Below are 27,974 nucleotides of genomic sequence, written 5' to 3'. Positions count from 1 at the left end.
TGGCCCCTCTCTTTGGACGCCGCAGTGAGAGACTAGCGTGTGACAGGGAGATGTAGAGCCCTGCGGGGTGCGCAGCTCGTCTCCCGTCGCTCGCTCAGGCGCGCCGAGGGCAGGCCCCGCGGGGTCCTCGTGGCCAGCCAAGATGGCAGCCCGCGCCGCGAAGGTTGCGCGTGGGTGGTCGGCCTCGGTGCTGGGCGTGCGGCCGGCCGCCTGCTGGCTTCCAGGGTGAGAGGCTGGCGAGCGCCGCCGGGGTCTTCCCAGTGAGACCTGCGGGGAAGGAAGGGGCCCGGGGAGCGCGCTGCTGTGGCGTCCGCGCCCCCTGCCTGGCTGCGTGACCTGGAGACTTGGGGACTTGGGGTCGTGCCAGGGGGCCCACCTGCAGATCCGGTCTCCCGGGCTGGAGCTGAGCCCGGGCGGCCTGTGTGCCGGGCGATGGGAGGGGCCGCGGCCTTACCTCGAGCACAGGACGGGGAGGCGACTTCCCCGGGCTGCGTGAGAGAACGCCCCCTACCCCTCGGGGAACAGGCCCAGAGGTGGCGGCGGTGCAGGTGCAGCCAGCGGCGGGGTGGCGGCCATCCTATTGTTAAGTCAGGCTGGTCCGTTTGTGGGGTCAGCTTTGGTCGGCCCTGCCCTCTTGTGCCCCTCCCAGGCTCACGCAGGTGAGGTGGAGCCGCTATGGCCCGGAGTACAGGGACCCCCGGGTCGAGAAGGAGCATTACCGCAAGCCGGCGGCCGAGCTCACGGAGGAGGAGAGATACGACCGGGAGCTCAGGAAAACGCAGCTCATCAAAGCCGCGCCGGCCACGACCACCGGCTCCGTGTTTGAGGACCCGGTGATCAGGTGGGGGGACCCCGTGGGGTGGGGCCGCCTGGGCAGGGGGCGCGGCGCGGCCTCGGGCGCTAAACTCGCTGTTTCCCCTCGAAGCAAATTCACCAACATGATGATGAAAGGCGGCAACAAGGTGCTGGCCAGGTCCCTCATGACGCAGGTGAGCCGCGTGTGCAGGGACCCCAGGGTGTCCCCCAGGCGGCGCGGCTGCCAGCCAGCGCTCCCCCTGCACGTCTTGGCCCTCTGTGTCCACCCTGCGCTCTCAGGGCGGGGAGGCCCTGACCAACTCTGGGCTTGGAAGCGTGCGGTGGGACCACTGGACGACAGGAGAGGCCAGGGCGTGAGCTGAGCAGGCTGCACCCGGGGGGGGGGGGGGCGTGGGGGGCGGCTCTGCCTGGGCAGAGGTTTCTGTTTTGTTTTTTTAAAGATGTATTTATTTTGGCCGGCGCCGCGGCTCACTAGGCTAATCCTCCGCCTAGCGGCGCCGGCACACCGGGTTCTAGTCCCGGTCGGGGCGCCGGATTCTGTCCCGGTTGCCCCTCTTCCAGGCCAGCCCTCTGCTGTGGCCAGGGAGTGCAGTGGAGGATGGCCCAGGTGCTTGGGCCCTGCACCCCATGGGAGACCAGGAAAAGCACCTGGCTCCTGGCTCCTGCCATCGGATCAGCGCGGTGCGCCGGCCGCGGCGGCCATTGGAGGGTGAACCAACGGCAAAGGAAGACCTTTCTCTCTGTCTCTCTCTCTCTCTCACTGTCCACTCTGCCTGTCAAAAAAAAAAAAAAAAAAAAAAAAGATGTATTTATTTGAAGGAGAGAGAGAAAGAGACAGAAATCACCCACTGGTTCACACCCCAAATGGTCACAATGACTGGGGCTGGGCCAGGCCTGAGCCAGGAGCTTCTTCCGGGTCTCCCACGTGGGTGCAGGGGCCCAAGGACTTGGGCCATCCTCCACTGCTTTCCCAGGCCATTAGCAGAAGAGCTAGATAGGAGAGGAGGTGGGGCGGCCGGGACTCGAACCCGTGCCCGTATGGGATGCCGGCAGACCTTGGCCTCTCCCTTCGCAGACCCTGGAAGCCGTGAAGAGGAAGCAGTTCGAGAAGTACCAGGCCGCCTCCGCAGAGGAGCAGGCCACCATCGAGCGCAACCCCTACGTCATCTTCCACCAGGCTCTCAAGAACTGCGAGCCCGTCATCGGGCTGGTGCCCATCCTCAGAGGCGGCCACTTCTACCAGGTGCGCGGTCAGGGCAGGGGGCAGGGCCCGGCGTGCAGAACTCGGGGAGCAGAGCGGGCGTAGCCCGTGCGGTTCCCTCTCCTGGCCCCGTCCTGCCCGTCCTGGGCTAGAGCAGGGGGCGGCACTGTACGCTGTGGGGGCGGGGACACGCTCCTCAGGGTCTGCGTGGCCCTCGGCACGAGCGAGGACGTCCCAGGTGACTCTGGACAGCAGGTCTTGTTTTCAGGACCTGTGGCCCGCGCTGGCTGAGTTGCCCCAGCAGACACGTCCTGGCCGGTGATGGTGTCTGCCTGGCGAGAGGCCAGTGCTTGGCGTTGGCTGAAGCCTCGCAGCGCCCAGTGCACCGAGGTCACTCGCGGAGGGGCCTCTCGCACGGGAGACTCCGCCCAGCCGCCCCACGTCCCGCCTCACGCAGGTCCCCGTGCCGCTGGCCGAGCGCCGCCGCCGCTTCCTGGCCATGAAGTGGATGATCACCGAGTGCCGCGAGAAGAAGCAGCGGCGGACGCTGATGCCGGAGAAGCTGTCGCACGAGCTGCTGGAGGCCTTCCGCAACCAGGGCCCCGTCATCAGGCGCAAGCAGGAGATGCACAAGATGGCCGAGGCCAACCGCGCCCTGGCGCACTACCGCTGGTGGTAGGGCCCGCCGCCGCCACGGCGGAGGACCCCTGGGCTCAAGGACGCGGTTCCTGAGGGCCAGCCCAGCTCCCGGGCAGGACGCCGCCGCCCACCGCCCGCCAGGCCCCTCGGAGGGCACAACCTGCTCTCCCCGTCCCATCTGGCTCAACCCGGGAAACTCGGGGCCTGGTCCTCTGCGCCCCCGGCTCGGAGTGGACTTGGGATGGCACAGAGGAGGCCGCTTTAGTACCTGAAAAGGTTTATTAGAAAATTCCCTCCTGAACTGTTGTGGCGTGAGATCCACTACCACCGTTCATTAAAACAGATGGAGGAGCTACGCTGTGTGCAAAGTGGTCTGTGTGCAACATGGCGCCTCGTGCTCCGCCTCTGCCCCCGACACCCAAAGCATCATCCCGATGGCTGTGGTTACCCATTTTACAGATGGGGAAACTGAGGCACCGGGGTGGCTGCGGAGCCGTGTTACACAGTGCAGTGCCGGTCAGTATTGCTTGTCTCTGCACGGCGGGGCGCGGGGACTGCCTCAGACCTGCAGAGGTGTCTGGTGGGGGAGGCCTCCTCAGGGGCAGGCCACACACGGGTGCAGACGGAAGCGTCTAGAAGCCTCAGCCCACGGCCAGTCCACGGTCTGTGGTGCGGAGCCTACTTGGGCAGCTCTCTATGGTAGTACGTGTGCGGGCGGGGTCAGAGAAGGTGTCTGTGTGGTGGGGGAGGCCTCCTCAGGGGCGGGCCACACACAGGTGCAGACGGAAGCGTCTGGAAGCCTGAGCCCAGGCCAGTCGGTGGCAGGCAGCCTAGTCGGGCAGCTCGCTGTAGTAGTACTTGTGCGCGGCGGGGGTCGTCGTCCAGCCGGCCGCCCGGAACTCGATGACCTCCAGCAGCAGCAGCTGGGCCAGCGAGCTGAGGCCGCGGGGCAGCAGGAAGCCGTCCCGGATCAGCACGAAGAGCTCGTCCATGCGCTGCCCGTTCATCTTCTCCAGCTGCTCCCCAACGCGGTGCAGCTGCAGCACCAGGCAGTCCACCTGCAGGGCACGGGCAGCGCTCGCCGGGGGCCAGGCCACGCTGCGCCCGAGAGCGCCTTCAAGCTCACACCACCCCACGGGTGCTGGCCACGCCAAAGCCAAGGCCCCGGGCCTCCAGTCCGCAGGCCCAGCTGGGCAAGGGCGATGTCCAGGCCGCTGCCTCACCCCTTTCGACCGCCCCCCCCCCCCCGCAGGGCCTCGGGTTGCTTTCTGAGCCACCTGTGTCCACAGCTGGCCGTGGGGGTCACCGTTCTTTCCTACCGGGGAGGAAGCCACCCAGCCAGTAGCTCTTGGTCCTGGGTAAATTCCAGACTTGGCAGCTTGCCCGTAACTGACAGCCCTTGGGTCCTCCCACCAGGCTCCTGCCCCAGCGGCCTCTGCGGGCAGTGCACAGGCCCTCAGCCAGACCGCCCACCTCCACACCTTCTGCACCAGGGCCACCCACCTCCTCCTCCGTGCTCAGACTGTCGGGCTGGGCCAGCCGGAAGAGGCAGTCATAGACGGGGTTCACCAGGGCCATCATGGGCATGTTGTTCACCTGTGGGAGGAGAGGGGGGGCGGAGCAGCCGCTTCAGTGGCCGCGAGGAGGCCTGAGCCTCGGGACGCGGGGTGGCTGCCAGGGCCTCACCCTCAGGTAGTCAAAGATGTTGCAGATGAAGGTGACGTAGCAGACCCAGGCCTGCAGTGAGCGCGCGCGCAGCTGCTCCCGGGCCTGGTACTCCTGCTGCAGCCGGTTGAGCAGTCCCCGTCGGAAGACACTCTGGCCTGCTTGTGTACTCTCAGCCTGAGACGGGGGGGAGGAGCGTGAGGGAGGGGCGGTGTCGGGGCAACCACCCCTCTGCCCCTCTGTGCTGCTGGCCAGACCTCCTGCCCCTCCGGGAGCACCTGCCTCGGGGCAGCTCCGTGCCCCCCCGCCCCCACCTGAATGATGGCGTAGCACATGCGTCCTGCTTCCTTGCTGAACACACAGTCCTGCAGAGAGTGGTCCACAATCACGTTGGCCACTCTGTCCAAGTCCACAGCTCCTGGATCTGGGGGTGGAGACAGGAGGGAGTTCGGCACCGCCTCTAAGGACCTGAGCCCCCCACGTGTGCCGGGCAGCTCCAGCCGCGAGTCCTGGTTGCCCAGGAGAGGAAGGACGGTGTGACGGTGTCGTCAGCTGGGACACGCTTTTGCCAGCAGCAGGCTGAGGACGGACACCAGGCAGCGAGTCTCCCACGGCAGCTTCTGGGAAAAGCTCGTGCACACTAACCTGGCGAGAGCAGGCCTCGCGGGGCCTCACCCTGGGCTCAGCCGGGCACGTGATGGGCACGCTAACGGCGGGCTGAGTCAAGCTCACGTCCTAGTGTTGGGCGGGAAGGCACGGGGCCAGGCAGGACGCAACCTCTGCCAAGCTGACTGCGCCATCCTCCTGCCCGTCAGGGCGGCAACCGGCCCCTGCTTTCATGGGGACTTAAGTGTAGAGAAAGACTGCCGGGCCGCCTGCAGTGCCCGCATCCTACATGCGCGCCGGCTTCATGAGTCCCGGCGGCTCCACTTCCCACCCAGCTCTCTGCTGCGGCCTGGGAGAGCAGGAAAGACGGGCCAAGCGCTTGGGCCCCTGCACCCGCGTGGGAGACCTGGGGGAAGCTCCAGCCACTGTGGCCATCTAGGGTGTGAACCAGCGGATGGGAGGCCTCTCTCTGCCTCTGTCTCTCTGTAACTCTTTCAAATAAATAATTAAAATTTTTTAAATAAAGGAAGAAAGACTTTGCAGGCTGAGGGGTGACTCCACGACTCCTCCTTCGAAACGCCGGCCTCCATGTGGTTTGTCCAGCACAAAGAGCTGCACCGCCGATTCTAGAAAGCAAAGGACCAGGGCTGGCCGCTCCCTGACCCCCAGGCTCAGCCTGCTCCGTGCTGCCACATGTGCCCTCCTTTTTTAAATTAATTTATTTACTGGAAAGAGTTACAAAGAGAGAGAGAGGTCTTCCATTTGCCGGTCCACTCCCCAGATGGCCACAATGGCCAGAGCTGTGCTGTTTGGAAGCCAGGAGCCAGGAGCTTCTTCCAGGTCTCCCACGCAGGTGCAGGGGCCCAAGCACTTGGGCCATCTTTCCTGCTTTCCCAAGCCACAGCAGAGGGCTGGATCGGAAGTGGAACAGCTGGGACTCGAACCGGCGCCCACATGGGATGCTGGCACTGCAGGCGCTGGCCCCACGGGGCCCCTCCTCTGCAGCGCCTGACCTCAGCTCACCTTTGAGCGCTGTCTTCAGCAGCTGCTGGGTGTCTGCGTCAAAAGACTGGATTTTATACTCCTCTCTCCCCGACTCGCCCATGACCATCCGGGCTGGGAATACTGACAGCACCTGGGAAGAAGGAACAGCGAGGCCTCAGGTGTGCAGGCGGAGCCCTTTGGGGCAGGTGCTCGGGGCAGCCCGAGGCCGAGAGCCCATCGAGCTTGGCTTCGGGGCTCCCGCCAGGCACCTGCTGCTCGGCCCAGGGCACCCCAGGTGTCTGGGATTGGCGAAGTGAAAAGCGAACGCGCCTGCCCTGGGGTCCCAGCAGGAGGCAGGGCTGTTCGCTCCCTTCCCGAGGGAGAGCCGGGTGCGCGCGCGCGCCGAGCCGGGATGCGCGCTGGCGGATCAGATCAGATTTGCTCAAGTGCCCCGCGCGGAAGCTGCCGGCCCAGCTCGGAGCTGGACGACGGACGAGGCTGGGGGCCCCAGGCTGCGGTCCAAGTCCGTCTCCCTCCCCCAGCCCCCGCCTCGGGGTCCTTCTCAGGGCGCAAACCCACCCCTCCAGCTCTCGGGTTGGAGCGGCCTGCGCTCGTAGGCGCCCAGGGCCCGGTGGCGTCTCCCCAGGACGGGCTGGCTACAGCGGCCCCCCGAGAGGCAGCAACCCGGCCCTACCCACTCAGGACTCCCAACTCCCGGGGTCCATCCTGGATGCGTCCCCCTAAAGTGGGAGCGGGACGGCGTGTCCCCGAGAGGTGGCTGCCGCCGGACTGCCTTCTCTCTGGTCCCACGAGGCGACCTTAGGGGCTTCCAGACCTCAGCAGCTTGCCAGGTCCGGGATCCGCTGCCCGGCGGCCGAGCCCGCGGGCGGGAAAGGCTGCGGGGTCGCCGGGACCCACCTGCCGGGCCGGCACCGCGCCCGCGCGCCCGAGGGCCGCCCGGCGGGCATGGTGCGCGCGCCCGGCGTCCCGCGCGCCGCTGAGCTCACTTCCTAGCGCGGCGCGGGGCGGCGCCCGCTCGCCAGCGCCACCTGCCGGCCCCCGGGCCCTGCCCTGCCCTGCCCTCGCCGCCGGCCTGTCCGAGCGAGGGCCGCGCTGGACGCCCGCGACGCTGCCGCCGCCGCCGCCGCCGCCCCCGCCTCACCAGGTGGGCCCCGGCCCCGTCGGCGGCCACAGGGGCTCGCGGGCTCTGGGGCCCGCCCGCTCCTCGATCCGCATGCAGCCCCCTCGCCCTGTCCCGCGTCAGGGCGCAGGTGAAGTGGGGCGGACCGGCCAGGCCGCGCCGCGGGGAGGAGCGCGCGGAGGGCGTGGCCGGCCGGCCGGCGGGAGGGGCGGCGGCCCCGCGGCTCCGCCCGCGTCCCCACGCGGAGGCGGCTGGGAGGCCCGCACCTGCTCCCACGAACCCCTCTCCAAGTGCCCACGAGCGGAGGGCAGTCACGGGAGAGGCCTTCTGGCGCCCGAGGGTGTCGGGGCTGCCCCTGAGGCTCGGGGCCGTAGTGCCCACGGCCTCCGGTGGAGCCGCCCTGACGGTCACTGGGAAAGGGTGCAGCGCAGGAACCGGAGGAGCGGGAGACGTGGGGACAAGAAACTGCCCTGACAAGGCATCGCTTAGACGCCGCCTCTGTAGCCGGGGTCGAATGCGGAGGCCATCCGCCCAGCCTGGACCTGCGGAATCCGCAGCCGAGCGCTGGGGACAGACCACGAAGACCCGGCCCGGGGGAGCGGGGGCCACGGCACCCACGGTCTAGGGCCTCGGTGGTGGGTTTCTGTCCCGGGGCTTTCCTGCCCTATCGCTGGGCTCCTCTGCACCCACACCCGTCCTGGACTCCGGTACCTCCCCGGGAGCCCACGGTGTCCTCCCCAGGCTGTCTGCCCCCCCCCCCCCCAGGCCCTTCTGGGGTTGCAGAGCCCACAGCACTGCCATTCTGCCCTGAAGGACAGCCTGAGGGGGGTGTGGCCAGCAGGCCCCTCTGTAAGCCGCCCCCCAGCAGCACCAGGGACAGGGCTCCACCTCGACCCACCCCTGCCTGCCGGCTCAGCCCCTCTAATCCCTGCTGGGGCTGCTGGGAGGGTGGCCCCAGGGTGGCCCCAGGGTGTCGGGTTTGCAAGCAGGAAGGTGAGGGCTGGGCTGGGGCCGGCAGGAAGCAGGGCCCAGCTGGGCCTCCTGGGCTGCAGCAGCCGCAGCAGGGCCTGGGGCTGGAACCCGAGGAAGGCAGGTTCCTTCCCTCTCGCTTGTGGGCAGGGATGTGGTCTGTAAGGGAAGATGGAGGGAGTGAGATAAGGAACAAGTTTTCCGCTTTAATGTCCCTTAAATACGCTGATGGGAGAAACAGCCCAGGCTCTCCTGCCGAGAGCTCGGTCCGGCCCTCACCCTCAGGCCGGCCCTCCACCCTCAGGCCGGCCCTCCACCCTCAGGCCGCGCCTCCTCTCCACGATGGCCTGTGATGGCGCCTGCTCCCCGGGTGCCTTGGGGGACAGGAGAGAAGCAGCGGCGGGAGCTCCTTCTCCCAGCCTGGACCTCCTGCCGGTGTCCGGTCGGGCAGGCTGCAGGCTGCTCCCGGCTCCCCACGGGGGAGGAAGGGCCGGGCGGCCCCTCCATCTGCCTCCCGGGGGCGGCCCAGGCCCCTTCCGTGCGCCGAGCTAGCCGTCTGCCTTCTTCATGCGGTGGAAGAAGCTACAGAAGAGCTCGTACCAGAAGAACACCAAGCCCGTGGAGAGCGCCGCCTTCAGCAGGCTGGGAGCCAGGCCCTTGAAGAAGCCCTGGGCGCCCTCCTCCTGCAGCACCCGCTGGGCGCAGTCCCACAGGCCTCTGTAGCGCCGCACCTGTGGGAGGAAGGCTGAGGTCATGGGGAAGGCGGGCAATGGAGATACAGGTGCGGCTGGCACGTCGTGGCACCGACAGACTCGCTGGGTGCGGAACAAGCTAACCCCCTTCCGTCCCAGGTGGGTCAGACCTCACTCACGCGGGGCCGCTCAGAGCTCCTTCCGGCCACGGCTCGGGCCGCCCCAGGCCCTAAGGGAGCCAGGCACATCTCTGGATCTTCCCAGAGGCGTCTCTGACTCTTCACCCCATCCCACCTGGTCCGCCCTGGGAAGATCTGAAACTGGCCCTTGGTCGCTTTTTCTTTTTCTTTAAAGATTTATTAATTTGAAAGAAAGGAGGAGAGAGATCTCCCATCTACTGGTTCACACCCAGAATGGTCCCAGAGGCCAGGGCTGAGTCACACGGAAGCCAGGAGCCGGCAGCTTCCTCTGGGTCTCCCACGTGGGTGACAGGGGCCCAGGCACTCGGGCCATCTTCTGCTGCTTTTCCCAGGCCACAGCAGGGAGCTGGGTCACACGTGGGACGCCGGCCCCTCAGTCTGACAGGTGCTGCCTCTCCAGCCCAGCCTCCCTGCCTCTGGCCTCGCTCCAGTGTCGTCCCCAGAACTCCGGGAATTCCATCGCCAAGCTCTGAGGCCTGGCGTCCAAGGTGCCCACCTCCCAGGCCCCCCTGGGCGCCCCCCACCGTCTCTCCCTGTCCACAGACTGTTCCTTCTGGACAAGAGAGTAAATGGAAAAAGGAGATTCCAAGACTCTGCCTACAGGGAGCCCAGCCTGGTGAACGTTTATGTGAGGATGGTAACCCACGGCACAGGGTTCCCGGCGATCTCTCTCGCTGGCGGCCGTTACAGGAATTTTGGTATTTCCTTTGTCTATCTGAATTCTCTACAGTTCCCTACAGAAAACAAAACATATGCCAGGCGAAAACCCAATTCCTCCTCAAGTAAAAAGCACCTTCCCTCCCCTGCCCCACACCACACCACCCCTCCCCCCGGAACCTGCCTCACGAGTCCCACGGGCCTGGTGCCCCACGTCCCCCGAAGGAAAAAATCCTGGAATCACCCGCTGTATCCCAAAGCTTTGTGTCAGTGCCCCAAAAGGAGCAGAGGAGACCCCGAATGTGGGGTGAGCGCCCAGCACAGCACTTAGACACCGCCTGGAAGCTGGCACCCACACCAGAGCGGCAGGCCCATCCCAGCTACTCCCACGCCGGAGCGGCAGGCCCATCCCAGATACTCCGCTTTCAATCAGATCCTGGGAGACAGCAGATGACGGCGTAAGTACCTGGGCCCCTGCCGCCCACATGGGAGACCCAGAGGCAGGTTCCGGGCTCCTGGCTCTGGCCTGGCCCAGCCCCGGCTGTTGAGGAACCTGGGGAGTAAACCAGTGGACGGACGCATTCCCTCTCTTTCTCATACATTAAAAACAAATTTTGGCCGGCGCCGCGGCTCACTAGGCTAATCCTCTGCCTAGTGGCGCCGGCACACCGGGTTCTAGTCCCGGTCGGGGCGCCGGATTCTGTCCCGGTTGCCCCTCTTCCAGGCCAGCTCTCTGCTGTGGCCCGGGAGTGCAGTGGAGGATGGCCCAAGTGCTTGGGCCCTGCACCCCATAGGAGACCAGGAGAAGCACCTGGCTCCTGCCATCGGATCAGCACGGTGCGCTGGCTGCAGCGCGGCGGCCACTGGAGGGTGAACCAACGGCAAAGGAAGACCTTTCTCTCTGTCTCTCTCTCTCTCACTGTCCACTCTGCCTGTCAAAAAAAATTTTTTTTTTTAAATAAAAATACATGTGCAAATCTAAAGAACTGAGAAGGAGTGGCTACAAACACAGTGACGTTGTCTGCACAGGGCCTCTCCCAGGGGCAACCCTTCTAGGGCACTTAAAGTACAACTCAGGGTCTGAAATTCGTGCACTCCTTTCCAGGAACACCCACAACAAGAAGCCAAGGTGCCTCACGCCCCGGTGCGTCTCCTGCTCCGCGCTTTACCATTCCGGGGCCTTCCGGGCTGCGGGGACCACGTGCCCCACGGGCAGGGGCTGTCCGCACCGTGGCGGGACGAGGGGGCTCACCTGGCCAAAGGTGGCTCGGGCCTGCTCGAAGCCCCCGACCTGCAGCCGTTTCTTGAAGAGGTCCAGGGGGTAGGTCAGGGTCTTGCTGACGACTCCGGCCCCACAGCCACAGAGCAGGTTTCTGAGGTTCTCTGGGGCAGAGAAGCGGAATGGAGGGGACGGAGAGAAACTGGTCTTTGGTGGGCAGCTCAAAAGCCATCCGCTCGATCCTCAGCGGCCCCCAGCAGCCCTTGATTTCAAAGAGGGATCTCGTCGGGGAGTGAGACAGCCGCTCAGGACTGAGAAGGGGCGCAGGCGGGCAGGCGGGGCGGCCGCCCCGACTCCCCACTCCCCTGCCCTGCTGCAGGCCACAGCGTTTCAGGTGCCCATCCTGACTCAGTCCCAGGCCGCGGAAGGGACAGGAAGCCCATCCCTCCCGCTCCCCGAAACAAAAACACAAAACCCACACTGAGGGGGAACAAAGGAGACCTGCAGGTTGGGACTTCTGACAAAAATGAACACCAGGGCTGGCGCTGTGGCGCAGCAGGTAAAGCCCCGGCCTGCAGTGCCTGCATCCCATATGGGCGCCGGTTTGAGTCCCAGCTGCTCCACTTCCCATCCAGCTCTCTGCTATGGCCCAGGAGGGCAGTGGAAGATGGCCCAGGTCCTTGGGCCCCTGCACCCGTGGGAGACCTGGAAGAAGCTCCTGGCTCCTGGCTTTGGATCAGCACAGCGCTGGCCGTTATGGCCATCTGGGGAGTGAACCAGGGGAGGGAAGACTGAGCCCCCGCCGTGCTGAGCTGCTGGGGCTTGCTGTCCCTGGCTGCAGAGACAGGTACCTCGCTTCCAGCAGGAAGGCGCCCCTGCCCGCTATCTCCTTAAGACGCCCTGGGCACGGGTCGGTGGAGGGCAGGGCCCCTCCCGTTCTGAGGCCGTCTCACCGTTCTGCTTCCCGCTGGCTGGCACGACCCAGTCAGAGGCGGACTTCAGGAAGCTGTAGCAGGAGAACTGGAAGCCGGCATAGGGAAAGATGGCGATCAGCGTGGGGGTCAAGCCTTTGTAGAAGACCGAGGGGCCTTCGGTCCTGTGCATGGTCACCACGGCGTCCCGCAGGGTCCTGTAGACCTGGACAGTGGGAAGCTTCAGTGAGCTCGGCGGGGACCTCACCCATCACTCCCACTCCCACTCAGCTAAAAAACCAGCCACAGCCGGCGCTGCGGCTCACTAGGCTAATCCTCCACCTTGCGGCGCCGGCACACCGGGTTCTAGTCCCAGTTGGGGCGCCGGATTCTGTCCCGGTTGCCCCTCTTCCAGGCTAGCTCTCTGCTGTGGCCAGGGAGTGCAGTGGAGGATGGCCCAAGTGCTTGGGCCCTGCACCCCATGGAGACCAGGAGAAGCACCTGGCTCCTGCCTTTGGATCAGCACAGTGCGCCGGCCACAGCGCGCCGGCCGTGGCGGCCATTGGAGGGTGAACCAACGGTAAAAGGAAGACCTTTCTCTCTGTCTCTCTCTCTCACTGTCCACTCTGCCTGTAAAAAAAAAAAAAAAAAAAAAACAAAAAACAAAAAAAAAACCAGCCACCAGGAGCCTAACTTCCTGCCAGGACAGCCGTGGGAAAGGCAGGAAGCCAAGCGCCTCCCCTTCCACACGGCGACGAGCCGGCCACAGCCTCCTGTGGGCACGGAAGCAGCGGCTCCAGGCATCACCGCGGCTTCTGGCAGGAGCAGGTCCCCCGGTGGGCGATGGTTACACACACGAGTGATGACATGCGTGCGAGTGACACGGAATAGTCCTCCAGTCGACAGATGAACACAGCAAGACCCAGAGGCGTGGACCCCGTGTTTGCGGAGGAGGGGCAGTCACCCCGTGGGGGCGGGGGGGCGGAGAGGGGCCGAGGCTGACCAGCGTGCCAGGGCGTGCTGTGTGGTTCTGCCTCCTGGGAGGGGCGGCCCCTAGGCAGGCAGACTTGCTGCCTTTAGCAGCTTCTGCTAAGCCTGTTATTTGAGCTGCCCGAGGGCCCTGACCTGGCCTGGCTGGGGTCCAACAAAGCTCCTCGCAGCAATGGGAGACTGGGGGGCGGGGGGCACCCATCTCGCTGCTCCCAGCTGAGGATCCCTCTGCAGGGACTCCATGACAGGGCCAGGCCCTCTGGGAAGGTAACCAGGCGGCGACCTGCCCAGGGCTGCCACTCAGTTCTCCGTGCCCCTGTTGACGCTGGCCTGGCAGCCGGGGTGGAGCTGTCTGGGGAAGGTCTTCATAGGGATTTGGCCTGGTGAGTGACACGCCTGCCTGTCAGACTGCTTGGTTCTGAGTCTGCTCCCATCCCAGCTTCCTGCCAATATAGACCTGGGAGGGGCCAACGCCGTGGCTCACGTGGTTATCCTCCGCCTGTGGCGCTGGCATCCCATACGGGCACCGGGTTCTAGTCCCGGCTGCTCCTCTTCCAGTCCAGCCCTCTGCTGTAGCCCGGGAAGGCGGTAGAGGATGGCCCAGGTGCTTGGGCCCTGCACCCGTGTGGGAGACCAGGAGGAAGCACCTGGCTCCTGGCTTCGGATCAGCGTAGCTCTGTCCGTGGCGGCCATTTGGGGGGTGAACCAACGGAAGGAAGACCTTTCTCTCTGTCTCTCTCTCTCACTGTCTGACTCTATCTCTCAAATATATATATATAGACCTGGCGTGGCAGCAGGTGATGGCTCAAGTGACTGGGTCCCTGCCACCCACAAGGGGAGCTGGATCTCGCTCCGGCCTCCCAGCTTCTGGAATCAGTGGACCTGTCCATCTCAGTCTCTTTGCCTCTCAAATCAGTTAGTTAATAAGATTAAAAATGCACAAAAAACAGAGACCAAGACACTAAAACAAGAGTTAAGGGCAAAGGAAAGAAGAGTTGGGACGCACAGTAGAGGAAAGCAGAGTAAATCACCCATGAAATTGTGACTGGCGTCCCTGCCACAGAGGTGTCGCCTCCACGATAAAAGAGGAGGATCTGTTTTTCCTTTTTTTTTTTTTTTTTTTTTTGACAGGCAGAGTGGACAGTGAGAGAGAGAGACAGAGAGAAAGGTCTTCCTTTGCCGTTGGTTCACCCTCCAATGGCCGCTGTGGCCGGGGCGCTGCGGCCGGCGCACCGCACTGATCCGATGGCAGGAGCCAGGAGCCAGGTGCTTTTCCTGGTCTCCCATGGGGTGCAGGGCCCAAGCACCTGGGCCATCCTCCACTGCACTCCCTGGCCACAGCAGAGAGCTGGCCTGGAAGAGGGGCAACCGGGACAGAATCCGGCGCCCCGACCGGGACTAGAACCCGGTGTGCCGGCGCCGCTAGGCGGAGGATTAGCCTAGTGAGCCGCGGCGCCGGCCAGGAGGATCTGTTTTTCAAAAAGGAAGAGAGACGCAGAGAACAAGCGGGAGCACTCGGGAGACCTGTGTGGCTTGTTGTGTAGCAGACATTTCTTTGGTACAAACGCAGAATCCAGAGAACAAACTGACAAACTGGATTGCATCAAAATTAAAATCATCTGCTCTTCAAAGGATGTTGTTAAGAAATTAAAAACACGGGCCGGCGCCGTGGCTCACTAGGTTAATCCTCTGCCTGCGGTGCCGGCATCCCACGTGGGTGCCGGGTTCTAGTCCCAGCTGCTCCTCTTCCAGGCCAGCTCTCTGCTGTGGCCCAGGAGTGCAGTGGAGGATGGCCCAAGTGCTTGGGCCCCTGCACCCGTATGGGAGACCAGGAAGAAGCACCTGGCTCCTGGCTTTGGGTCAGCGTAGCTCCGGCCGTAGCAGCCATTTGTGGGGTGAACCAACGGAAGGAGGACCTTTCTCTCTCTCTCTCTCTCTCACTGTCTAACTCTGTCAAATAAAAAAGAAAGAAACAAAGAATTTGAAAACACTCAGGAAATGTCAAGAAATCCCAAACACAAGTGACTCAGGAAATATCAAGAAATCCCCAGAACAATAACAAAAGCAACCACTTAGTGCAAAAATGGGCAAATGCAATGAACAGGCAAAATGTGTAGATGGCCAAAAAGCACACCCAAAAGCTGCCGGGCATCACGAGCAGGTAAAGAAACATAAATTAAAACCACGTCAGATCCCACCGATCGCAGCTGTCAGAATGGCTACAATTTATGAAAACACGATTAAAATTAAAGACTAGAGGTGGGTGTGGTGGTACAGCCGGTTAATCAGAGCTTGGGATACCCATATCCCATAATGCAGTGACTGAAGCTTCACTTTTCTGTTCTGTTTATGGGACCAGTAGACCATTTGTGTACTGATGCCCCAGGGAAAACAGCAGGAGCTTCCTCCGGGTCTCCCACGTGGGGTCAGGGCCCACGGGCTTGGGCCATCCTCCACTGCCTTCCCAGGCCACAGCAGAGAATGGGATTGGAAGAGGAGCAGCTGGGACTGGAACCGGCGCCCTTACAGGATGCTGGCGCCGCAGGTGGAGGCTTAGCTCACCACACTGCAGGCAGCGGCTTTACCCACTATGCCACAACACTGGCCTCCTGAAATAAACTTGACATTAACCTTTTTACATGTTTATTTCCACCGACAGCAATAACAATATTTACATAATCACTTTGCATTGACTTAGCCAAATTCTACTAGTCAGTTATAGTGGGAAGAATGGGGAAGAGCAAGGAAACACAGGGGGATGGTAAAAGAGCTAAATCCTTGGGCAGATGTGTGGCACAGCAGGTTAAGCTGCTGCCTGCAATGTCTGCATCCCATGGGGGCAATGGTTCGAGTCCCGGCCACTCCACTTCCCATCCAGCTCCCTGCTGATGGCCTGGGAAGAGGAGTAGAAGATGGCCCAAGTGCTTGGGCCCCTGCCACACACAAGGGAGACCCAGATGAAGAGAGAGAGAGAGAGAGAGAGAGAGAGAGAGAGATGGAGGGAAGGAGGGAAGAGCTAAATCCTCATTTTCCATAGTAGCAGTCAGTGGTTAATGTCCATAATTTAAAAATAAGACAGGGGATGAGGACTGTGGTACAGTGGGTTAAGCTTCTACCTGGGATGCCCACATCCTTTATAGGAGTGCCTGGTTTGCGTCCCGGCTCCTCTGCTTCTGATCCAGTTCCCTGCTGATACACCTGGGAGACAGCAGCAGGTGATGGCCCAAGTACTTGGGTTCCTGCCACCTAAGTGGGAGCTTCGGATGGAGTTCTTGGCGCCTGGCTTCGGCCTGGCCCAGCTCTTGGCAGGCATCAGGGGAGTACCCCAGAGATGGGAGATCTCTCTCTCTGTCACTCTGCCTTTCACAATAAATAAATAAAATCTTTTGAAAGAAGAAAGGAAGAATGGGAGAGGAGGAAAAATGGCAGTATGAATACGTGCTAAATAAAAATCCCAGAAGGCCACTGCTTTGCACTGCACTCCAACCCACCAGGTTACGGAATAAACACGGGGGCCTGAGCCTCAGGGTGCCGCGCCCCACGTCGGAGTGCCTGAGCTGGGCATCCTCTCCGCTCCGCACTCTGGCTTCCTGTAGACCCTGGGAGTGACCGGGTCCCTGCCACCCACGTGGGAGACCTGACTGAGTTCTCAGCTCCAACTCCGGCCGCAGCCTGGCCCAGATCTCTGCACGTGGGCATCTGGGGAGTGAACCAGCAGAGGACAACTCTTTGTCTGTCTCGCAAATAGATAATTAATTTAAACAAATAATACACAGTGGACATCGTGGCTCAGTGGGTGATGTGCACAGCCCATTTCGGGCGCTGGCTCAGCGCTGGCTACCCTGCCTCCCATCCAGCCCCTGCAAATGCACCCGGGAGGTAACAGGTGCCGGCTCGAGTGCTTGGGTCCCTGCCTCCCACGCGGGCGAGCAGATGGAGTCCTGGGTTCCTGCGTGGGCCTGGCCCAGCCTTGGCTGTTGTGGGCATTTGGGAAGTGAACTACAGGATGGAAGATCTCTTCCTCTCTGCCTCTGTGTGTCATTCTGCCTTTCAAACAAATCTTCTTAAAAAGTAAAATCCAACGTGTCAGTCGTCTCGGGTAAACTGCTTGTCTGCACTTTTTCCGTCACACAGACTTTTACTAAAGGCTGGCGCGTGCACAGGGCTACGGCAGACCCCTGCTGTCACTGGGTAAGTCTCTCCTCGAGTCTGACTCAGCTACCCTATTTCTCCAACTCATCTTTGTGGAAACAGACACGCTCACGACAGCCTGCTCTCGAGGTCATGTGCCCTTTCACACCAGCAGGTGCCAGCTCCCCAGGGAGGCGGGAGCACCTCCGAGCAAGGATGTGGAGCCCCGTGCCTGATGCGGCCAGCTGAGGACCCCAAACCCCTGGAACACGTCCCTTCCTTGGGCGCCCCTTGACTGGGCCCCGACCACTCACCCGGGGCTCACCCTGGGCTGCAAAGCGGGTGCGCAGAACGTCCACAGGGTGCACAGTGAGGGTGGCCATGCAGGCGGAGAGGCCACCACACACAAAGTGCACGGAGAACTCGCGGGCGTCGTGCGCCGTGGCTCTGTGGACCAGCTCGGTCAGCAGCTCGAACGACAAGAACTGTGGGAGCACAAAGAATGAGGCTGAGACCAAACCCCCCCAGAGACCACCCCGACCCAGGAGGGGCCCAGGCCTAGAACCCGGTGCCCATATGGGAAGCCAGCACCACAGGCGGAGGATTAGCCAAGTGAGCCACAGTGCCAGCCCCAGATGTTATCTTTTTAAAAATCTATTAAGCAGGCCGGCGCTGTGGAGCAGTGGGTTAAGGCCCTGGCCTGAAGCACCAGCTTCCCATATGGGCGCCAGTTTGAGTCCCGGCTGCTCCTCTTCTGATCCAGCTCTCTGCTGTGGCCTGGGAAAGCAGTAGAAGATGGCCAAGTCCTTGGGCCCCTGCACCCACATGGGAGACCCAGAAGAAGCTCCTGGCTCCTGGCTTCGGATCGGCACAGCTCCAGCCATTGTGGCCATCTGGGGAGTGAACCAGCAGATGGAAGACCTCTCTCTCTGTCTCTATCTCTCTCTGTATCTCTGTCTTTCAAATAAATAAAATAAATCTTAAAAAGAAAAAGAAAAAATCTATTAAGCTCTGCCTGCCCTACCCAAGGAGACATGATCCAACAGAGCTTTTCAGAAGGAAAACCATTTCAGGAAGGGCTGGCCCTGTGGCGCCCCAGGTTAAATCACCACTGTGGCGCTGACATCCCATGGCTCACTACTGGTTCAAGACCCGGCTCCTCCACTTCCAATCCAACTCCCTGCTCATGTGCCTGGGAGAGCAGCACAAGCTGGCCTACGTCCTTGGGAGACCCAGAAGGAGTTCCAGGCTGCTGGCTTCAGCCAGGCCCAGCCCTGGCCACTGTGGCCATTTGTGAGTGAACAAGTGGGTAGAAGATTCTCTCTCTGTCCTGTCTTTGTAACTCTGCCCTTCAAATAAATAAACTTAAAGAAAAAATAAAAAGAATGAGGCTGGTGCTGTGGCACAGCGGGTTAACACCCTGGCCTGAAGCGCCAGCATCCGATATGGGTGCCAGTTCAAGTCCCGGCTGCTCCACTTCCGATCCAGCTCTCTGCTATGGTCTGGGAAAGCCGTTGCGGCCAACTGGGGAGTGAATCATCAGATGGAGGACACCACCCCCCCACCTCTCTCTCCTTTCTGTGTAACTCTTTCAAATGAATAAATAAATTTTTTAAAAAAAGGAACTTAAGGCTGGCGCCGCGGCTCACTAGGCTAATCCTCTGCCTAGCGGCGCCGGCACACCGAGTTCTAGTCCCGGTCGGGGCGCCAGATTCTGTCCCGGTTGCCCCTCTTCCAGGCCAGCTCTCTGCTGTGGCCAGGGAGTGCAGTGGAGGATGGCCCAAGTGCTTGGGCCCTGCACCCCATGGGAGACCAGGAAAAGCACCTGGCTCCTGGCTCCTGCCATCGGATCAGCGCGGTGCGCCAGCCGCGGCGGCCATTGGAGGGTGAACCAACGGCAAAGGAAGACCTTTCTCTCTGTCTCTCTCTCTCACTGTCCACTCTGCCTGTCAAAAAAAAAAAAAAAAAAAAAAAGGAACTTAATAAACATATATACAATTTTATGCAAAACTTATTTGAAAGTCAGAGAGAGAGAGGGAGACATCTTCCATCTGCTGGTTCCCTTACCAAATGGCTACAATGGCCAGGGTTAGGCCAGGCCAAAGCCAGGGTCGAGACCTTCATCCAGGTCTCCCAGTGGGTAGCAGCGGTCCAAACACTTGAGTCATCTTCTGCTGCTTTTCCCAGGCCTTGAGCAGGGAGCTGGATGGAAAATGGAGCAGCTAGGACTTGAGATGGCACCCATAGGGGATGCCAGGGTCACAGGCGGCAGCCTTACCCACTGTACCACAACATCAGCCCCTTATACTCTATTTGAATAGAGCCAAATACCTCAAAGGTTAAGAAAATATATGGGGAAATTTTTATATTAAAAAAGTCTACTCAAGGACTGGCGCTGTGGCATAGTGGATAAAGCCACCACCTATAGTGCCAGCATCCCATATGGGCACCGGTTCACGTCCCGGCTGCTCCACTTCTGTTCCATCTCTCTGCTGTGGCCTGGAGAAGCAGTGGAAGATGGCCCAGGTCCTTGGGCCCCTGCACCTGTGTGGAAGACCAGGGAGAAGCTCCTGGCTCCTGGCTTTGGATTGGCTCAGCTCTGGCCATTGTGGCCATTCGGGGAGTGAACCAGTGGATGGAAGACCTCTGTCTCTCTGTCTCTGCCTCTCTATAACTCTGTCTTTCAAATGAATACATAAATCTTTTTTTAAATGAAGGTGATTTTCTAAGCGCTGGGAAATGAGCCCTATCCAGCTGAAGGAAGGGACCCCTTGGGCACAGCAGGCGGTGGAGCTGTCTGCCAGTCACTCTTCCTTGGGGGCATGGGCCCAGAGTCACCCCTCACACTCCCATCGGCCTTCCGCCACCCGCAGACGGCTCAGCCTCTGGAGACGCCCACGGTCGTCACACTGCGGCATCTGCGTGCCAGAAGCAGGGATGGGACGGCAGGGGCGCGCCGCCCGGGGAGGCACCTCCAGGGAGCAACGGCCGGACCTCACAGGCAGGGCAGGAAGCGACAGCTCTGGTGCTAGCTGCCTGCGTGGGGTCCCGGCTCTGCCACTGCCTGGCTGGTCAGTGACAGAACCCGCCTCAAGTGTCAAGTGTCAGAGCGGCACTGGGCGAGGGCTAACAGCATTACCACCAGCGACAGCCGCTGAGTGACCCAGTGACTGAAGCCAGGGCAAAGCCGCTGCCCGCAGTGCCAGCATCCCTTAAGGGCACCAGTTCAAGTCCCGGCTGCTCCACTTTCCATCCAGCTCTCAGCTGTGGCCTCAGAAAAGCAGTGGAAGATGGCCCAGGTCCTTGGGCCCCTGATCCTGCGTGGCAGACTGGAAGAAGCTCCTGGCTCCTGGCTCCAGATCAGCCCACCTCTGGTCGCTGTGGCCATGTTGGGAGTGAACCGGCGGATGGAAGACCTCTCTCTCTCTGCCCCTGCCTCTCCGTAACTCTGCCTTTCAAATAAATAAATAAATATTAAAAAAAAAAAAAAAAAAGAAAGAAAGAAAGAAAACCTAGCCTCCAAGCCTAACCCCGTGACGTCCAGGCTGTGTGGCCTGCGGCAGTTCACGTGACTCCTTGTGACCCACATAACAGAGGACGCACACACGTGAGGATGCTCCTTCCAAAGGGAAGACCAGCACCCAGTGCAGCAGCTGGAGCGCTGCCTGTGACGCCGCCATCCCATACCCACAGCGGGTTCCGGTCCCGGCTGCTCCGCTTCTGAACCAGCTGCCGGCTAATGCGCTGGGGAGGCAGCAGAGGATGCCCAAGTGCTCGGGCCCCTGACACCCACGTGGGAGACGCGGATGAAGTTCCAGGCTCCTGGCTTTAGCCTGGCCCAGCCCTGGCCGTTGTGGCCATCTGGGGTGTGAGAAGTGAACCAGTGGGTGGAAGATGTCTCCCTCCTCTCTGTCACTCTTTCAAATAAATAAAAATAAGTATTTCTAAAGTTAAAAAAAAAGTGGGGGCAGGTATTTGGTACAGCAGTTAAGACCCCCTCCTCTACAGGAGGGCCTGGTTTGAGTCCCTGCTCTGTGGCTAATGCCAGCTTCCTGCTAATGTGCACCCTGGGAGACGCAGCTGATGGTTCAAGTAACTAGATTCCTGGCACCCAGATCGAGTTCCTGGCTTCCAGCTTCAGCCTGGCCCAGCCCAAACTGTTCCTGTATGGGGGGGGGGGGGGGGCAGAGGGTAGAAGCTCTGACTTCCTCTCGGTCTCTCCTGCTGTCTGCATCTCAAGTAAATAAAAATAGGGGCTGGCGCTGTGGCCTAGCGGGTAAAGCTGCCGCCTGCAGTGCCGGCATCCCCTATGGGTGCCGGTTCGAGTCCCAGCTGCTCCACTTCCAATCCAGCTCTCTGCTGTGGCCTGGGAAAGCAGTGGAAGATGGCCCAAGTCCTTGGGCCCCTGCACCTGCGTGGGAGACCTGGAAGAAGCTCCTGGCTCCTGGCTTCAGATCAGTGCAGCTCCGGCCATTGTGGCCATCTGGGGGAGTGAACCAGCGGATGGAAGACCTCTCTCTCTCTCTCTCTCTCTCTCTCTCTGGCTCTGGCTCTCTGTAACTCTGCCTTTCAAATAAATAAATAAATCTTTAAAAAAAAATAAAGAAAAACAAAACTCACCCTCGGCCGAGCCCCACGGGGACATGATGTCAAGGCCGTCCCCGATGTGGGGACTGAAGTCACCGGGGCCGGACGGTGGGGACGTGGGACAGGCAGCCTCTAAGGCACGACTCAGCCTGATGCCCAGCGCTCAGGCAGGTCCTGGGGCCACTGGAAACGCGGGACTGCCTCTGGCCGCCCTGCCCCAGCTCGCCCCACCCCTGCTCCCCACTGAGCACTGCCGCGCACCTGGACGGCTCCATAGCCTACGGAGAGGAGCTGGGCCGGGATGTGTCCTTTCCAGAAGGCTGTCGGGCCCTCCTCCCGCAGAATCTGCCTCGTGGCCTGCAGGATGCTATGGTACTTCGCGCCGGGGTCCCTGCGAGACAGGCGTTCTATCTGAAGCTGCGAATCAAAACCGGAGAGATGAGGGTTGCAGGGGTGGGGTGAGAACAATTCCAGAGAAGGGGAAGAGGCAGAAAGCGCTTCACCCTGCCCACGTTCCAGGTCTGCAACGCACTTCCGCCCCAGAGGCCGGGCCTGCGCGGCGGCCCGTCCACAGACAAGGGGAGAGGTACCTGGAAGCGGATCTTGATGACGTCCAAGGGGCTGATCAGTGCCCGAGTGACGAGTCCAGACACAGAGCCAGCCACGGCCACCTCAATCTTGGAGATGCTCCTGCCATCTGTCGTGGGGTCATAGCCGACCATCCCTGCCTCTGGTCCGTCCACTGTCCATCCGTGTCAAGCTGGACGTGAGAGACAGGGCGTCAGCGCTGGGGCAGGTGTGCCAGGGCTTCCGCCCAGACCTCCCTGCCCAGAGCAGCCCCTGCCCTCCTGTCTGCGGGGAGAGCACTGGGCATCGGTTCCTCGTCCCCCCCCTCCACGGAAATGCGGCCTTGGTCTCATCGCTGACCTCTGCCTGGAGTTGCCTCCCGTGCCTATCTGAGGCCACTGTAAGTGTCAGTGCTGTCGGTGGACAGAGCGCACGAAGTGGACAAACAGGCTGGGAAGGAAACTGCTGGCTCACACGAGGGCCTCTGTGACTTTATGGCTACCCCTATCTGAGCTAAGGTGTGAACTGGCCCACGCCCAACGCCAAGGGGGCTTGCCAGGCACGCGGGGCCAGAGGACAGGGCTTGGGATTCCAGCAAGTTCCCACCAAAGAGCCCAGACACACTCGGCCCCTCCCAGTGCCCTCCCCCATTCTCTGCACACGCCTCAGGCTCACCCCAGCACGGTGGGGCCGTGTGAAGCCAGGACACTCTCAGCCCCACCTGGGCTGGACCTGCTCCCCCAGCTTCCCACACTCAACCAGGGTGTCCTGAGTCCTTCTGACCGCTCCCTAGAAAATGCTGCGGGCGGGCCCGGTGCTGTGGCACAGCAGGTTAACGCCCTGGCTTGAAGCACCGGCATCCCTTATGGGCGCCGGGATGCCAGTTCTAGTCCTGGCTGCTCCACTTCCGATCCAGCTCTCTGCTACGGCCTGGGAAAGCAGTAGAAGATGACCCAAGTCCTTGTGCCCCTGCACCTGCGTGGGAGACCCGAAAGAAGCTCCTGGCTCCTGGCTTCAGATCGGCACAGCTCCGGCCATTGCGGCCAACTGAGGAGTGAAGCAGCAGACGGAAGACCTCTCTCCCTCTCTCTCTCTCTCTCTCTCTCTCTGCCTCTCCTCTCTCTGTGTAACTCTGACTTTCAAATAAATAAATAAAACTTAAAAAAAAAAAAAAGAGAGAGAGAGAAAATGCTGTGGGCGCCCCAGCCACCCCCGGCGACCAGCCGTGTCTTCTTATTATTATTTTTTAATTCAAAGGCTTTAAGAACAGCTACAAGGGGCTGGGTTTTGCCACCGCAGTTAACACACCGCATGGGATGCCTGCATCCAGACCAGAATGTCTGGGCTTCAGTCTCCGCTCCACCTCCCAGCCCAGCTCCCTGCTCACGAGCGCCTGCCAGGCGACGGGGACGGCTCCAGTCCTGCTTCCCTGTCACCCACATGGGAGACCTGCATCGCGTTTCTGGTTGCTGACTTCCACCAGGCCCAGCCCGAGCTGTTGCATTCGGGGAGTGAACCAGCAGATGGGCGCACTCGCGCTCTCTGCCTTTCAATTAAAGTTGTTGTTGTTGTTAATAAAACGTCATAAACACGTTTCCATGCTGCTACAAGATCTTCATAAATATCTTTATTTTATTTGTAAAGATTTATGTAGGTATTTATTTGAAAGGGCAAGACAGAGAAAGAGGTCTTCCATCCACTGGTTCACTCCCCAAACGGCTGCAACAGACGGGGCTGGATCAGGCCCACGCCAGGAGCCAGGAGCTCCGTCTCGGTCTCCCACTGAGCGCAGGGCCCAAGCACCTGGGCCACCTTCCGCTGTCTTCCCGGGCACGAGAGAAGCAGCTGGACTGGAGGCTGAGAGCCAGGACTTGAACCGGAGCTCCAGTATAGGGGCTAAGCAGCTGCAACACAGCACCAGCCCCTCAAATGTCATCTTATTTATTTATTTTTAATTTATTTATTTGAAAGGCAGAGTTAGAGAGAGCGAGAGCAAGAGACAGAGAGAGAGAGAGAGAGGTCTTCCATCCGCTGGTTCACCCCCCAGATGGCCACAATGGCTGGAGCTGCGCTGATCTGAAGCCAGGAGCCAGGAGCTTCTTCCAGTTCTCCTACACCGGTGCAGAGACCCAAGCACTTGGGCCATCTTCTGCTGCTTTCCCAGGCACATTAGCAGGGAGCTGGACCGGAAGTGGAGCAGCCGGGATTCAAACAAGAACCCATATGAGATGCCAGAGCCACAGGTGGCAGCTTTACCTGCTACACCACAGTGCCGGACATCAAATGTCATTTTAAATGGCTGACTGATACTCCATCAAATAGCTGTGCTATAATTATTTTGGGCAATTTTTTTTAAAGATCTATTTATTTACTTGAAAGTCAGAGTACACAGAGAGAGAAGGAGAGGCAGAGAGAGAGAGAGGTCTTCCATCTGCTGGTTCACTCCCCAATTTGCCGCAATGACCAGAGCTGCGCTGATCTGAAGCCAGGAGCCAGGAGCGTCTTCCCAGTCTCCCACGAAACACTTGGGCCGTCTTCTACTGCTTTCCCAGGCCATAGCAGGGAGCTGGATCAGAAGTGGAGCAGCTGGGACTTGAACTGGCGCCCATATGGGATGCCGGTGCTGCAGGCGGCAGCTTTGCCCACTATGCCACAGCACCGTCTTTTTTTTTTTTTTTTTTTTTTTTAATTTACATTTTATTCCAGAGCAGTGTTTCTCGCCCTCAGCAGTACCGCCATCCAGAGTGGATGATTCCATCTGTCGGGGCAGTGCAGGATGCTTGGCGGCGCCATCCCCGCTGCCGCACTCCGGCCAGGACACCAACAGTGCCTCCCTCCCAGCGCCGCCGAGGGGCCCGCTCCCGGCTGAGAAGCGCTGGTCTGGAGAGGCACTGGCAGGCGTGTGTGCAGTGCCGTGTGTTGCGTTATTATTTGCAAAACTGGTCACAACCCAAATGGCCGCCAATAAAGGGATGGACCAGCACGCCAAGTGAGCCCGGCTCATGAAATCCCAGGCGGCCATTACGAAGCCCGGGCCACTGCTCTGCCCGCTGGCTGGAAGCAAGCAGGTCTTGGAGCCTCGTGGCCGCTAAACCCCCAGTCTCGGGAAACAAAAGCAGCGAGGCCCGTCGGGGCTCTGTGCACTTGTGCAAGTGCAGGAAGAAGTCCGTGCCAACACCAGCAGGGAGCTGCCGAGTCACCACGGGGAAGGGGAGGCAATGCACATCTCGCGCCTCAGGTCAATACACATTGTTAGAATTTTGTTTTTTTGTTTTGTTTTGTTTTGTTTTGTTTTTACAGATAAAGCTAGTGAGAGAGAGACAGAGACAAAGATCTTCCTTCCGTTGGTTCACCCCCCAAATGGCCGCTACGGCCGGTGCACTGTGCTGATCCGAAGCCAGGAGCCAGGCGCTTCCTCCTGGTCTCCCATGCGGGTGCAGGGCCCAAGCACCTGGGCCATCCTCCACTGCCCTCCCGGGCCACAGCAGAGAGCTGGACTGGAAGAGGAGCAACTGGGACTAGAACCCGGCACCCATATGGGATGCTGGCACTGCAGGCAGAAGATTAGCCAAGTGAGCCGCGGCACCGGCCCCACGTTGTTAGAATTTGAAATGGGATGGGGCCAGTGCTTTGGCGTAGTAGGTTAAGCCTCTACCTGCAGCACCAGCATCCCCTATGGGCGCCGGTTCAAGTCCCAGCTGCTCCTCTTCCGATCCAGCTCCCTGCTGATGGCCTGGGGCAGCAGCAGAAGACGGCACAAGTACTTGGGCCCCTGCACCCACATGGGAGGCCCAGAAGAAGCTCCTGGCTCCTGGCTTCTGACAGGCCCAGCTCTGGCCACTGCAGCCATTTGGGGAGTGAACCAGCAGATGGAAGATCTCTCTCTCTCTCTCTCTGTCTCCTCTCTGTTACTCTGCCTCTCAAATAAATAAATAAATAAAACCTTAAAGAAAAGAATTTGCTATGAGAAAAAAAAATACTAACTATAAACTGATTTTACCAGGCACCCTAGAATTAATCTATTCTTTTTAAAAAAATAAGTTTGGTGCTATTATTTTTGTGTTTACTTGTTTACTGTCATCTACTGGAAAGGCACAGCAGCAGTGACAGAGATCTTCCTTCCACTGGCTCAGTCCCCAAACGCCCTCAACGCCCAGGGCTGACCCGGGCTGCAGGCGGGGCCCAGGACTCCCTCCAGGCCTCCCTCACAGGTGGCAGTGCCTGAGTACCTGCCACCGTCTCTGCCTCCCTGGCACATTAGAGGGGGCAGGCCTAGCAGCACAGCAGCCAAGACTCACACCAGTGCTCCGCGGGGCACGCAGGCATCGCAAACGGGCGCTTAAGTCGCTGCACCACAACGCCAGCCCCTCCACCTGGTCCTCGAATACTTGTTACGAAAGGGAGGGCACTCTCGGGGCCGGCGCTGTGGCGTGGCAGGTAAAGCCGCTGCCTGCAGCACCGGCATCCCGTATGGGTGCTGGTTCTAGTCCCAGCTGTTCCACTTCCGATCCAGCTCTCTGCTGCGGCCTGGGAAGGCAGTGGAGGATGGCCCAAGTGCTTGGGACCCTGCACCCGTGTGGGAGACCTGGAAGAAGCTCCTGGCTCCTGGCTTCGGATCAGCCCTGGAAGACCTCTCTTGGACTTGGACCGAACACGGGCTGGGCTCTCCCTCTGGAAAACGAGGATGTGTGCCCTGCCCAACCCAGGCTGCTGGCAGATCACACAAGACACACACCGGGCCGGCGCTGTACCACAGCGGGTAAAACTGCATCACACAACACACATACCGGGCTGTGGTGTAGTGAGTAAAGATGCCGCCTGCAGTGCCAGCATCCCATACGGGCGCTGGTTCTAGTCTCGGCTGCTCCACTTCCCATCCATTACTCTGCTGTGGCCTGGGAAAGCAGTAGAAGACGGTCCAAGTGTTTGGGCCCCTGCACCCGCATGGGAGACCTGGAAGAAGCTCCTGGCTCCTGGCTTCAGATCAGCGCAGCCCTGGCCGGTGTGGCCATTTGGGGAGTGAACAGCAGATGTTAGACCTCTCTCTTCCTCTGCCTTTCAAATAAATAAATCTTTTTTAAATATGTGATATGTGATAGCTTTAGTTCAAAAAGCCAGGGTCTGGGTGGGCATTTAGCCTACTGGTTAAGACTAGGGCTAGTCTGTGGGTTCAGGGTCCCGCTCCCGGCCGAAGCTTGGAGCTAATGCGGCCCCTGGGAGCAGGTGGCGATGGTTCCTGACGCCCACCTGGGAGACCTGGGCTGCGTCCCGCCCTCCGCCACTGCAGGGTTGGGGAGTGAACCAGCAGGTGGGAAGCTTCCTCCGTCTCTCAAATTAAAAACAGCGGCGCAGTCATACATTCGTGAGAGGCGCTCGTTAGACGCGGCCCGTGGCGTACTCACTTCTGCTTGCTCACAATCTCCTGGCACCGGTAAGCCTCGGTATTCACCTAGAGGACAAAATAAAACAAGGATTTCAGGGCTGGGGTCGCGCCGCCGCGCCGGGTCGGGGCGGGCTCGCCCCCCGCCCCGCGCCCCTGCGGACGCCCGCGGAGCTCGGGGCCACAGGTGCCCCGCGCGGGGAGCGCCCGCGTGCCCGCGCGTGCCCGGCGACGCTTCCCAGAGCAGGTGTGACACGTGCGCGCAGGCCCCGCCCCCGCGAGAGCACCTGCGCGGGGCCCCGCTCTCGAGAGGACGGCAGAAGTAAAGGTCACTCACCCGCTCTGTTCCACGGGCGCGGCGCGGCAGCCTGCGCTCTTGCTGTCTTTTCCTCACGCAGTCTAACAGCAAAACTCAATTTCTCCCGAAAGTAACTGACGGACATCTAGGCCAATCACCGCGCAGCTCCGCCAGACACCGGGCCAATGGTTGTACGCTCGGGGTCTAGCCCACGCCCCCGCGGGGCTTCCTGGGTAATGTAGTCCCGATCCGCGATGCGCTTTCTGGGTGGGGCGCACAGCCTCCTGGGAGGGGTAGTTCCGCTGGCACGCGTGCGCGTGA

General features: G+C 60.9%; 2 protein-coding genes across 21 annotated transcripts; one reads left to right on the top strand and one right to left on the bottom strand.

The window, feature by feature from the left end:
• Window positions 1–92: 92 nt before the first annotated feature.
• MRPS7 (mitochondrial ribosomal protein S7) lies at window positions 93–3,011 on the top strand. The gene is made up of 5 exons (XM_002722942.5): window positions 93–225; window positions 650–841; window positions 926–989; window positions 1,892–2,059; window positions 2,475–3,011. The coding sequence occupies exons 1-5, from the start codon at window positions 143–145 to the stop codon at window positions 2,694–2,696; spliced, it is 729 nt and encodes a 242-aa protein (XP_002722988.1). The 5' UTR covers window positions 93–142; the 3' UTR covers window positions 2,697–3,011.
• MIF4GD (MIF4G domain containing) lies at window positions 2,917–27,964 on the bottom strand. 20 transcript variants are annotated; one of them, XR_011383361.1, is made up of 13 exons: window positions 27,693–27,964; window positions 27,223–27,424; window positions 21,999–22,168; window positions 21,670–21,825; window positions 17,136–17,306; window positions 11,743–11,926; window positions 10,823–10,953; window positions 8,622–8,752; window positions 5,951–6,062; window positions 4,636–4,745; window positions 4,343–4,498; window positions 4,160–4,252; window positions 2,917–3,714 (listed from the first exon to the last, which is right to left on the bottom strand). XR_011383361.1 is itself a non-coding variant. In XM_070060329.1 (13 exons), exons 7-13 carry the CDS (start codon window positions 11,019–11,021, stop codon window positions 3,487–3,489), a joined length of 1,029 nt encoding a protein of 342 aa, XP_069916430.1. In that variant the 5' UTR covers window positions 11,022–11,051; window positions 11,743–11,926; window positions 17,147–17,306; window positions 21,670–21,825; window positions 21,999–22,168; window positions 27,223–27,424; window positions 27,693–27,836; the 3' UTR covers window positions 2,917–3,486. The 20 variants fall into 20 exon arrangements, 16 of the variants coding, with proteins under 16 accessions (XP_069916430.1, XP_069916428.1, XP_069916429.1 ...); XR_011383362.1 differs by having other exon boundaries at window positions 27,334–27,424; XR_011383360.1 differs by having other exon boundaries at window positions 27,378–27,424.
• Between the last annotated feature and the right edge of the window lie 10 nt (window positions 27,965–27,974).

Source organism: Oryctolagus cuniculus, chromosome 17 (assembly GCF_964237555.1).
Source record: "Oryctolagus cuniculus chromosome 17, mOryCun1.1, whole genome shotgun sequence".
NCBI classification, from domain to species: Eukaryota; Metazoa; Chordata; class Mammalia; order Lagomorpha; family Leporidae; genus Oryctolagus; species Oryctolagus cuniculus.
The sequence above is the reverse complement of the archived record's forward strand: the minus strand, read 5'-3'. Positions and strand labels throughout refer to the sequence as shown.

Coding starts and splice junctions, on each gene's coding strand:
- MRPS7 (XM_002722942.5), top strand. CDS start 143: ATGGCAGCCCGCGCCGCGAAGGTTGCGCGTGGGTGGTCGGCCTCGGTG. Junction 842..925: donor TTTGAGGACCCGGTGATCAG/GTGGGGGGACCC, acceptor TTCCCCTCGAAG/CAAATTCACCAACATGATGA. Junction 2,060..2,474: donor GAGGCGGCCACTTCTACCAG/GTGCGCGGTCAG, acceptor CGCCTCACGCAG/GTCCCCGTGCCGCTGGCCGA.
- MIF4GD (XM_017338930.3), bottom strand. CDS start 22,130: ATGGTCGGCTATGACCCCACGACAGATGGCAGGAGCATCTCCAAGATT. Junction 21,826..21,998: donor TCATCAAGATCCGCTTCCAG/GTACCTCTCCCC, acceptor TTTGATTCGCAG/CTTCAGATAGAACGCCTGTC. Junction 8,753..11,742: donor AGCCAGCGGGAAGCAGAACG/GTGAGACGGCCT, acceptor TTCCTCCCACAG/GTGCGGCGCTACAGAGGCCT.